The sequence below is a fragment of the Schistocerca americana genome, chromosome 9 (genome assembly GCF_021461395.2).
Source record: "Schistocerca americana isolate TAMUIC-IGC-003095 chromosome 9, iqSchAmer2.1, whole genome shotgun sequence".
NCBI classification, from domain to species: Eukaryota; Metazoa; Arthropoda; class Insecta; order Orthoptera; family Acrididae; genus Schistocerca; species Schistocerca americana.
In genome coordinates, this window is record NC_060127.1 from 184,801,531 (window position 1) to 184,814,452 (window position 12,922).

General features: G+C 40.5%; 1 protein-coding gene across 6 annotated transcripts in view; it reads left to right on the forward strand.

The window, feature by feature from the left end:
* The window catches only part of LOC124550934 (zinc finger protein 2 homolog), a 91,789-nt gene that overhangs the window by 25,704 nt on the left and 53,163 nt on the right, over positions 1 to 12,922 (forward strand). For 5 of the 6 annotated variants that reach the window (XM_047125738.1, XM_047125734.1, XM_047125735.1 and 2 more), the window contains exon 6: positions 8,405 to 8,463. The exons of the other annotated variant lie outside the window; for it this stretch is intronic. In XM_047125738.1, coding sequence (XP_046981694.1) covers positions 8,405 to 8,463 — 59 coding nt within the window. The remainder of the gene's footprint in view (positions 1 to 8,404; positions 8,464 to 12,922) is intronic. 6 annotated transcript variants of the gene reach the window in all.

A 12,922-nucleotide genomic window follows, 5' to 3' on the forward strand; every position in this document is an offset into this window, starting at 1 on the left:
AGTTATTACTCCTTTACTACTTTAAGTGTCTCATTTCCTAATCTAATTCCCTCAGCATCACCTGACTTAATCTGACTACATTCCATTATCCTCGTTTTGCTTTTGCTGATGTTCATCTTATATCCTCCTTTCAAGAAACTGTCCATTCCGTTCAACTGCTCTTCCAAGTCCTTTGCTGACTCTGATAGAATTACAATGTCATAGGCGAACCTCAACGTTTTTATTTCTTCTCCGTGGACTTTAATACCTACTCCAAATTTTTTTTGTTTCCTTTACTGCTTGCTCAGTATACAGATTGAATAACATCGAGGACAGGCTACAACCCTGTCTCACTCCCTTCCCAACCACTGCTTCCCTTTCATGCCCCTAGACTCTTATAACTGCTATCTGATTTCTGTACAAATTGTGAATAGCCTTTCGCTCCCTGTATTTGATCCCAGCCACCTTTAGAATTTGAAAGAGAGTATTCCAGTCAACATTGTCAAAAGCTTCCTCTAAGCCTACAAATGCTAGAAAAGTAGGTTTGCCATTCCTTAATCTTTCTTCTAAGATAAGGCGTAAGGTCAGTACTGCCTCACGTGTTCCAACATTTCTACGGAATCCAAACTGATCTTCCCCGAGGTCGGCTTCTACCAGTTTATCCATTCGTCTGTAAAGAATTTGCATTAGTATTTTGCAGCTGTGACTTATTAAACTGATAGTTCGGTAATTTTCACCTCTGTCAATACCTGCTTTCTTTGGGATTGGGATTATTATATTCTTCTTGAAGTCTGAGGGTATTTCGCCTCTCTCATACATCTTGCTCACCAGATGGTAGAGTTTTGTCAGGACTGGCTCTCCCAAGGCCGTCAGTAGTTCCAATGGAATGTTGTCTACTCCGGGGGCCTTGTTTCGACTCAGGTCTTTCAGTGCTCTGTCAAACTCTTCACGCAGTATCACATCTCCCATTTCATCTTCATCTACATCCTCTTCCATTTCCATAATATTGTCCTCAAGTACATCGCCCTTGTATAGACCCTCTATATACTCCTTCCACCTTTCTGCTTCCCTTCTTTGCTTAGAACTGGGTTTCCATCTGAGCTCTTGATATTCATACAAGTCGTTCTCCTATCTCCAAAGGTCTCTTTAATTTTCCTGTAGGCAGTATCTATCTTACCCCTAGTGAGATAGGCCTCTACATCCTTACATTTGTCCTCTAGCCATCCCTGCTTAGCCATTTTGCACTTCCTGTCGATCTCATTTTTGAGACGTTTGTATTCCTGTTTTCCTGCTGTCATTTACTGCATTTTTATATTTTCTCCTTTCATCAATTAAATTCAATATTTCTTCTGTTACCCAAGGATTTCTACTAGCCCTCGTCTTTTTACCTACTTGATCCTCTGCTGCCTTCGCTACTTCATCCCTCAAAGCTACCCATTCTTCTTGTACTGTATTTCTTTCCCCCATTCCTGTCAATTGTTCCCTTATGCTGTCCCTGAAACTCTCTACAACCTCTGGTTCTTTCAGTTTATCCAGGTCCCATCTCCTTAAATTCCCACCTTTTTGCAGTTTCTTCAGTTTTAATCTACAGGTCATAACCAATAGACTGTGGTCAGAGTCCACATCTGCCCCTGGAAATGTCTTACAATTTAAAACCTGGTTCCTAAATCTCTGTCTTACCATTATATAAGCTATCTGATACCTTTTAGTATCTCCAGGGTTCTTCCATGTATACAACCTTCTTTCATGATTCTTAAACCAAGTGTTAGCTATGATTATGTTGTGCTCTGTGCAAAATTCTACCAGGCGGCTTCCTCTTTCATTTCTTAGCCCCAATCCATATTCACCTACTATGTTTCATTCTCTCCCTTTTCCTACACTCGAATTCCAGTCACCCATGACTATTAAATTTTCGTCTCCCTTCACAATCTGAATAATTTCTTTTATTTCATCATACATTTCTTCAATTTCTTCGTCATCTGCAGAGCTAGTTGGCATATAAACTTGTACTACTGTAGTAGGTGTGGGCTTCGTATCTATCTTGGCCACAATAATGCGTTCACTATGCTGTTTGTAGTAGCTTACCCCCATTCCTATTTTCCTATTCATTATTAAACCTACTCCTGCATTACCCCTATTTGATTTTGTGTTTATAACCCTGTAGTCACCTGACCAGAAGTCTTGTTCCTCCTGCCACCGAACTTCACTAATTCCCACTATATCTAACTTTAACCTATCCATTTCCCTTTTTAAATTTTCTAACCTACCTGCCCGATTAAGGGATCTGACATTCCACGCTCCGATCCGTAGAACGCCAGTTTTCTTTCTCCTGATAACAACATCCTCTTGAGTAGTCCCCGCCCGGAGATCTGAATGGGGGACTATTTTACCTCCGGAATATTTTACCCAAGAGGACGCCATCATCATTTAATCATACAGTAAAGCTGCATGCCCTCGGGAAAAATTACGGCTGTAGTTTCCCCTTGCTTTCAGGCGTTCGCAGTACCAGCACAGCAAGGCCGTTTTGGCTATTGTTACAAGGCCAGATCAGTCAATCATCCAGACTGTTGCCCTTGCAACTACTGAAAAGGCTGCTGCCCCTCTTCAGGAACCACAGATTTGTCTGGCCTCTCAACAGATACCCCTCCGTTGTGGTTGCACCTACGGTACGGCTATCTGTATCGCTGAGGCACGCAAGCCTCCCCACCAACGGCAAGGTCCATGGTTCATGGGGGGAACAAAAAACAAAATATATGCATATAGAATTTCAGTCCAGAATCCTGGCAGACTTCAGGACTTCCTAGTCAGCACTTCCAATATATCACTCAGAGCACAAAGAGGTTTTCACAGGTAATAGCTCTGTGATACACTTGTATATGGACAGATGGCATTGGCAGAAAATTTTTGCAAGGTATATTAAGACCCCACGATGAGCAGCATTTTGTGCAATGATTGCGAGCTGACACTCAGTGTTAACAAAATTAAATATATACTGTGTTGTTTGGGCACATATAATGAAACTATTAAAATCACTTACATTTATATCTGTAGACATTACCACCCACAGCGTATTAAAACTGAATAGCCTCTTGATGGCTGTATGGGTAAGCATTAGTCTACAAATTTGAAAGTTTTATCGTCAGTCAGTCATAGGACCTGTTTTTCAAATCACTTACCTTCCCCCACCTCATCCCCCCCCCCCCCACCCCCACCCCACCCCGCACTTCCACCACCACCCCTCGTTTCTGGCAGTGCTGTGGGTCAGTGAAAAACACTAACTTACACAGGCGTTGGGATTCCACACTCAACTGTAGTCCCTCTGTAACAAGCTGTATAAGTCAATTTGTCAGCCAGATAATTATTTGTTGATGTGTGTGGTTTTCAGCTTTATGTTGAGGTGGTCTATACATTTATCTTATTCTTATTAGAAGACACTAAAACAGAGATTTTATGCCTCATTGAAAGGATTGCTCTTAAATTTTCAATAGAGATGCAGCTTTGTGTTAAGGAAGGGACACATTTCTGACCCCTCATATCTCGATACAGTGTAATGACCTCAATTGGAAACAGTAAGAAATTGTTTTGCCACTGAAGACAGGAATATTGGTTCTTGTGTGCCGTGTGCACTCTACTACACATTGCAGGATTGTTGGTAGAACATGGATGTAGTTATGGCATCGATTGAATGTGTTACTTTTGTAGTTTGTACCTAGCCAAGTTTTTAAAATTTCACATGTAGCTGGAAACCAGTAGCACACTACGAATAGATGCACATGATTGATGCAGTTTCACCAGAATGGCAGAAAATGTGCAACAAGTGAGAACAGCAGTTCAACAATCACCACAACATTCTGCTCAGCAACATGCTGTGGCATTGGAGATTTCAGACTGCAGTGTGAGAAGGATTCTGCAAGGTGATTTGAAGTTCCATCTGTTCAAAATAAAGATTACTCAAGAATTACGACCGAGCGAGGTGGCGCAGTGGTTAGCACACTGGACTCGCATTCGGGAGGACGACGGTTCAATCCCGTCTCCGGCCATCCTGATTTAGGTTTTCCGTGATTTCCCTAAATCGTTTCAGGCAAATGCCGGGATGGTTCCTTTGAAAGGGCACGGCCGATTTCCTTCCCAACCCTAACCCGAGCTTGCGCTCCGTCTCTAATGACCTCGTTGTCGACGGGACGTTAAACACTAACCACCACCACCACCACCAAGAATTACGCCCAGCAGACTGCGCCAACCATAAAAATCTGTGAGAGCAAATGTTTGCTCAGATTCCTCCGAATGTAGCTTTCTTCAGTAGTGACGAGGCACATTTTCATCTCAGTGGGTGTGTGAATACACAAAACTTTCGCTACTGGGCTGAAAATAATCCCCGAATTATTCATGAAAGACCGCAACATCCTTCTAAAGTGACAGTGTGGTGTGCCATATCACAATTGGTATGGTAGGTCCTTACTTTTTTGAGGAGGAAGGAGTGACCTTGACAGGAATTCCACATGTTATGTTTCAGTGTTGCAAAATTTTCTGCAACCCAGAATGGACGAGATTGTTGAAGAACATGGACTGGGGGACTTGTAGTTCCAACAGGATGGAGCTACGTACTGCTCACACAGCTCAAATTTCACTTGATGTTTTGAGATAAATGTTTCCGAGACACCTCCTCTTTTTGAGGGGTGATTTCGGGTGACCTGTGCGTTCACCAGATTTGAGCATTTGTGACTACTTTTTTTGGGGAAATCTGAAGGAAAAGGTTTTCAAAAGCTGTCCTCATACCCTACCAGAGATAAAAGAGCGAATTATTGATGAAGTTAATGCCATACCCTGCAATATGTGTGCAAGAGCTGCTCGAAACTTCAGGGACTGTCTACAACAATGTATTGATGCTAATGGCCGCCATCTTGAGGACATTATTTTCGAAACTAAATGAATGTAAGATGATATATTGTACTAATTTAGAAAATAAAAACATTTTTTCCTCTATACATCCAGATTTACTTTTTATTGCTTGTACTGGAATTATGTATTGGGGTCTGCTGACCTTATGAGTTAAATTATTTTTGTTTTATTATATAAAGTAAACGATTTCTTTTGTTAAGATTCACAGTTTTGAAATGTATTATAATAAATAATAATGTTTCATAATGTTTTTGTTTCATTTTGTTTCGGTTTTATTGACATTGCTTCAATTTACTGTGTTTGTCTGTTCCTATGAAAGATTTTCGAGCCCTCAGTCACCTCTACTACTATCAACTTCAGTATCATATTCGTGCTACCTTTGTGAATCATGCTCACTACAGTCAATGGCTTCATCATCTTTGTTAGAACTGTCATCATCCCCATCTGAATTCTCTATTTTAGAATCAGAGTTCGTATTGGATCACTCACAAAGTTTGTCAGTTGTGACATTTTACCCAACCTGAACAAAGAAAAGATCTTTTGTACTTCACAGACTACTTGCCTACAAAACCAGACCCAACACAATAGCTAGATTAGTGAAGGTAGAAAAACTAAATAGGAGAAATTTAACCTGCATGATCAGGCACATGGTGTATTTTGTATGCCAAATGTGATGCACTCAACTCACTTTTAAACTTCTCATAGATGTGCTATTAGTATTCAAGAATGGACATAATCTATCAGCACTGTAGCTGAAGCATTAATGAAAGAACATCTGTTTGCCCAGATCCAACAAAGAATCTAAAATCACAAAAATTAAACTTAATTTGCATTTGGCATGTTTTATTCACCAGCTCACCCACCAGAGGGATAAGTTGTGAGCAATTAAACAGTGTATGCACTTTTTGGACCACTCTGTATGTTGATTTTAAAAATTGAACAGCCCATATATGACAGCAGTTTATAAATTTCTGGCTCCCTCCTCTTCTTGATTGGTGTTGCTGCCTGTGTGAATTCTAAAATTACCTCCAAAGGAAATGTAACAAATCCAGGACAGCTGTTGTGAATGACAGTGGCATTATATGCATGTGTCATCATGAGATTTGTGTGGATGCTTGATATTTTTTAGCTTGAGATAATCTATTTTATCCATTCATGAATAAACAGATGATGAGAAATGTACTTTGCACAAAACTGCTGTGACTCACTCATACGGGCGAAAAACAAGCTCAAGAGCATATTCCAAGTGCAGCTAACAATAGTAAGCTTCAAAAAAAGTAGTTCATCATCTGAAAAGAAGGGGCATCCAACTAGAATGTTGTAAAATATGTTTGGGGAAGACAAAACAACGCACTGTCAGAGCAAGTAGGAAAGAAACAAGCCAGTGGTATCCTGACAGTAAGAGAATTGTCTGCCAGTGAGAATGATTCAAACAATTTCTCGCTTAGGTCAATCACTCATTGTTTTGGACAAGAACAGAAATAGATTTTTAATGAATAAGGAGTGAACATTAATCACTTTTTAAGTTTGAATAAATCAGAACAGCAGAAGAGGTGAGGATGCTATGGCTGTGTGGAAGCAAATGAGAACTCCAGAAGTCTGGAAGAAAGAAATAACTGTGGTTATTTCCAAGAAGGGAAGTTGAAAGATTGTAGAGAGCTGTAGGATCATTACCCTTATGTTCCACTGTACAAGAACCCATGAGAACATGCTAGAGAGATGAATCTAGAGAACAGTGGAAGAGCAGCTGAGACAATAACAGTAGAAAGATACACAGTAGGCTCCATATTTGCAGTTAGGTAGCTCCAGGAACATCACTACGAGTATGGGAGAGATCTGGGGCCTTGGTGGATTTAGGTAATGTGTATGAAATTGTACCCAAAAGCAAAGATGGTAAACCACTGAGAAGGAAAGAAGCAGATTCTGCTGAGGATAGAAGAATTTTACCAGGGAATCATAAGTTTTGTGAGTGTGGGAAGCTATGGAACAGGATGGTTGGCATAGAGAAGCAGCCTGAAACAAGGAAGTGCACTATCTGTCACTTTTCATGGTGGTGAGGAAAAAAGTGGTTGGAGAAATTGGAGACTAGGTGACAACAGTGTTATTTACTCATGGTTTCACAGTACGTGGAACAATGAGGAAGAAGTAGAGAAGCAAGTAGATGTTTGGGAAAGAGTTATACAATAATATTACCTAAAATTTAATAGAAAGAAATGTGAGCTTGTGATCACAACAAGAAAAAGGGTAAACCTCTAGTGAACAAGACACTGTGTGGGGTACAGCTGAAAATGGCAGAAAGTTTAACGTACCTGGAGAGGATAATGTTTGAAAATGAAAGAATTTGCCAAGAGATAAGTGAATGAGTGATGCAAGTTGATAGCTTCATCACAAGAGTGGGAGGGATTGTATGTAAGAAGGTGAAATACCACATGTATTATACACTAAAAAACAAGCCAAAAAGAGTTGTGCATGATAGAAATCTGGATCATGAAAGGAAGGGTGAAAAGTAATGTTCAAGCAAGTGCAATGAAGCACAAAATTGTTGAGACTTTAGTGCAGTCTGTTGATGCATAGCCTGTTGGTCTTCATCTCGGGACCTTCAGCTTAAATCTGTTTAATTTTTCTAACATTTTGCAAGTACAAGTGGCGGGCATGGTCCCTCTGTCCACAACCAGCAATTGAAAGCAAATCTCTGACAATGCCAGCAGCTTGTGCTGGCAAAACTTTGGAAAAATCTGCAAACAAATGTCAGCTGATGGTCCTGAGATGATAATCAACAGGCATTGTGTCAAGTGTTATGAAGCATTCAAGGGAAAAAATGGAAAACATGAGAAATGAGATGATTCAGGAGATGGAAATGGAAATGTCGTGTGGCTAGGGCCTCCCGTCGGGTAGACCGTTCGCCTGGTGCAGGTCTTTCAATTTGACGCCACTTCGGCGACCTGTGCATCGATGGGGATGAAATGATGATGATTAGGACAACACAACACCCAGTCCCTGAGCGGAGAAAATCTCCGACCCAGCCGGGAATCGAACCCGGGCCCTTAGGATTGACAGTCTGTCACGCTGACCACTCAGCTACCGGGGCGGACCTAACACATAAGGACTCTCAACAAAAGAATATTGAGGAAAAAAGATTAAAATGGTACGAGCATGTGAAAAGAAGATCCTCAAGAGGGCTGAAGAGCAGGAGACCAAGGAAAAAGAAAAGGGGCAAGTGGCCAAAAAGAGGAGAAGAAAGCATCTGATAGAGAGGAGAAGACAGGACCAGAGTGACTGAGAGGTAGTGGGTAGGCTGGAAAAGGCAGAGAGGCTCGTGTTCTAAACAGACCTTGACAGCAGTGGGAAACTGTACAAGATGATGGTACTTTAAGGTACACCATATAAAAACATGTGACTAATATTTGTTACAATAGTTAAAAATGGCTGGTGTTTAGACCTGCAAAGTTTTGAAGTAGCTGTGCTTCAAAGATTTATGGCTTCTTTGGGGTATGCATGCTCACTTTTATCTCTCTAATTGTTGCAGGGTGGCGAGACGTGCCCATCAGTTAATGGTGCCAGAGTCTTAAATGGTGATTCTGACAGGTATTCTCTTAATTCTTATTTTACTAGATAAAACTAGTAAGGAACAGATAATTGGGGCCAGACTAGCTGTCTGCTTAGTGACAAAAAACAACAAACAATATAACCACATTACTAGGGAACTCTGGACCCTGATACCCAGTGGCTTTGGTAAACTTTGAACACTCAGAAGTAACTGCAGTGAAAGTTTTTACATCACTATGCTTCTGTTCTCAAACAAATTTAGATCACAAATGACGATGCAGAACTCATTTCAGACAAGGTGAAATCATTAGAACACTCAAAAATAATCCTTCAACCTAATATTTCATGAGAAATCAAATAGGTAATGATTTAGAGCCATAATGGATATTCTTGCAGAGAAAACTGCTGTCATGTCACAAAATTTGTGTAGTGTAACTTTAAAAAAACATTTTTATTGTCAACAAGGAATTTTAATGACTTGTTTCATCTTGACTATATGCATTTCATGTTTTCTGTCACAGAATGCATGAACATTTTTTACTGAATGTGACAGATAAAAAGTGAGTAAGAGAAAGGAGAAGAACCAGGTATACCAGCAATAACTGCATAACACTGAGAATCAAAAACGTGTTGTTAAAGTTGGTAGGCTTGTACACACATCCCCCATTTTACAAGGTTCACTATAAAATTTATTTTATTAAAAATAACAATATGTAATGTTCATGACACCTTTTATTCTTATGCAGACTTCGGCATGTTCCTTCAGAGAAACACAGCAATGGCCTTGTAACAAAATTCTTTTTATGTATCTCTCAGCTTTGGATGACAGATAGCGTCATGACATGTTTTGAGGCATTAGCAATTCATCAACAGATTATATGAACACATTACACTGTAACTCTCTAAATGAACAGGCACAAGAAGCACTCATAAATTAACCACCAACTATCTACTAAATATAGATAAATTTTTATATAAAATCTGTCTAACGTGTTGACATTGTTGTTGTTGTGGTCTTCAGTCCTGAGACTGGTTTGATGCAGCTCTCCATGCTACTCTGTCCTGTGCAAGCTTCTTCATTTCCCAGTACCTACTGCAACCTACATCCTTCTGAATCTACTTAGTGTATTCATCTCTTGATCTCCATCTACGATTTTTACCCTCCACGCTGCCCTTGGTGATCCCTTGATGCCTCAGAACATGTCCTACCAACCGATCCATTCTTCTAGTCAAGTTGTGCCACAAACTTCTCTTCTCCCCAATCCTATTCAATACTTCCTCATTAGTTATGTGATCCACCCATCTAATCTTCAGCATTCTTCTGTAGCACCACATTTCAAAAGCTTCTATTCTCTTCTTGTCCAAACTATTTATCATCCATGTTTCACTTCCATACGTGGCTACACTCCATACAAATACTTTCAGAAATGACTTCCTGACACTTAAATCTATACTCAATGTTAATAAATTTCTCTTCTTCAGAAACGCTTCCCTTGCCATTGCCAGTCTACATTTTATATCCTCTCTACTTCGACCATCCTCAGTTATTTTGCTCCCCAAATAGCAAAATTCCTTTACTACTTCAAGTGTCTCATTTCCTAATCTAATTCCCTCAGCATCACCCGACTTAATTCGACTACATTTCATTATCCTCGTTTTGCTTTTGTTGATGTTCATCTTATACCCTTCTTTCTAGACACTATCCATTCCATTCAACTGCTCTTCTAAGTCCTTTGCTGTCTCTGACAGAATTACAATGTCATCGGCGAACATCAAAGTTTTTATTTCTTCTCCATGGATTTTAATACCTACTCCGAATTTTTCTTTTGTTTCCTTCACTGCTTGCTCAATATACAGATTGAATAGCATAGGGGAGAGGCTCCAACTCTGTCTCACTCCCTTCCCAACCTCTGCTTCCCTCTCATGTCCCTCGACTCTTATAACTGCCATCTGGTTTCTGTACAAATTGTAAATAGCCTTTCGCTCCCTGTATTTTACCCCTGCCACCTTTAGAATTTGAAAGAGAGTATTCCAGTCAACATTGTCAAAAGCTTTCTCTAAGTCTACAAATGCTATAAATGTGGGTTTGCCATTCCTTAATCTTTCTTCTAAGATAAGTCGTATTGCCTCACGTGTTCCAACATTTCTATGGAATCCAAACTGATCTTCCCTGAGGTCGGCTTCTACCAGTTTATCCATTCGTCTGTAAAGAATTTGCATTAGTATTTTGCAGCTGTGACTTATTAAACTGATAGTTCGGTAATTTTCACATCTCTCAATACCTGCCTTCTTTGGGATTGGAATTATTATATTCTTCTTGAAGTCTGAGGGTATTTTGCCTGTCTCATACATCTTGCTCACCAGATGGTAGAGTTTTGTCATGACTGGCTCTCCCAAGGCCGTCAGTAGTTCTAATAGAATGTTGTCTACTCCGGGGCCTTGTTTCGACTCAGGTCTTTCAGTGCTCTGTCAAACTCTTCACGCAGTATTGTATCTCCCATTTCACCTTCATCTACATCCTCTTCCATTTCCATAATATTGTCCTCAAGTACATTGCCCTTGTGTAGACCCTCTACATACTCCTTCCACCTTTCTGCTTTCCCTTCTTTGCTTAGAACTGGGTTCCCATCTGCGCTCTTGATATTCATACAAGTGGTTCTCTTTTCTCCAAAGGTCTCTTTAATTTTCCTGTAGGCAGTATCTATCTTACCCCTAGTGAGACAAGCCTCTACATCCTTACATTTGTCCTCTAGCCATCCCTGCTTAGCCATTTTGCACTTCGTGTCGATCTCATTTTTGAGACGTTTGTATTACTTTTTGCCTGCTTCATTTACTGCATTTTTATATTTTCTCCTTTCATCAATTAAATTCAATATTTCTTCTGTTACCCAAGGATTTCTACTAGGCTTCGTCTTTTTACCTACTTGATCATCTGCTGCCTTCACTACTTCATCCCTCAGAGCTACCCATTCTTCTTCTAATGTATTTCTTTCCCCCATTCCTGTCAATTTTTCCCTTATGCTGCCCCTGAAACTCTCTACAACCTCTGGTTTAGTCATTTTATCAAGGTCCCATCACCTTAATTTCCCACCTTTTTGCAGTTTCTTCAGTTTTAATCTACAGTTCATAACCAACAGATTGTGGTCAGAGTCCACATCTGCCCCTGGAAAGGTCTTACAATTTAAAACCTGGTTCCTAAATCTCTGTCTTACCATTATATAATCTATCTGAAACCTTTTAGTATCTCCAGGGTTCTTCCATGTCTACAGCCTTCTTTCATGATTCTTGAACCAAGTGTTAGCTATGATTAATTTATGCTCTGTGCAAAATTCTACCAGACGGCTTGCTCTTTCATTTCTTAGCCCCAATCCATATTCACCGACTTTGTTTCCTTCTCTCCCTTTTCCTACACTCGAATTCCAGTCACCCATGACTATTAAATTTTCGTCTCCCTTCCAATCTGAATAATTTCTTTTATTTCATCATACATTTCTTCAATTTCTTCATCATCTGCAGAGCTAGTTGGCATATAAACTTGTACTACTGTAGTAGGCGTGGGCTTCGTATCTATCTTGGCCACAATAATGCGTTCACTATGCTGTTTGTAGTAGCTTACCCGCATTCCTATTTTCCTATTCATTATTAAACCTACTCCTGCATTACCCCTATTTGATTTTGTGTTTATAGCCCTGTAGTCACCTGACCAGAAGTCTTGCTCCTCCTTCCACCGAACTTCACTAATTCCCACTATATCTAACTTTAACCTATCCATTTCCCTTTTTAAATTTTCTAACCTACCTGCTCGATTAAGGGATCTGACATTCCACACTCCGATCCGTAGAACACCAGTTTTCTTTCTCCTGATAACGACATCCTCTTAAGTAGTCCCCGCCCGGAGATCCGAATGGGGGACTATTTTACCTCCGGATTATTTTACCCAGGAGGACGCCATCATCATTTAACCATACAGTAAAGCTGCATGCCCTCGGGAAAAATTACGGCTGTAGTTTCCCCTTGCTTTCAGCCGTTCGCAGTACCAGCACAGCAAGGCCGTTGTGGTTAGTGTTACAAGGCCAGATCAGTCAATCATCCAGACTGTTGCCCCTGCAACTACTGAAGAGGCTGCTGCCCCTCTTCAGGAACCACACGTTTGTCTGGCCTCTCAACAGATACTCCTCCGTTGTGGTTGCACGTACGGTACAGCTATCTGTTTCGCTGAGGCACGCAAGCCTCCCTCCAACGGCAAGGTCCATGGTTCATGGGGTGAGGTTGACATTACTTCTCCATATAGTTGCCACCCAAACTCAAACATGTGTCATAGCGCAACACCAGCTTTTTTAGCCCTTCATCAAAGAGTGGTTTCACATGTTGCTTCAGCTAGTTGTTGACAGAATCCTTGAGCTCATCATCAGTCATAAAGTGCTCAGTAGCTAGCCAGATCTTCATCCTGGGGAAGAGATGAAAAATCTCATGTTGCCAAGTGTGGAGTTTAGGGCGG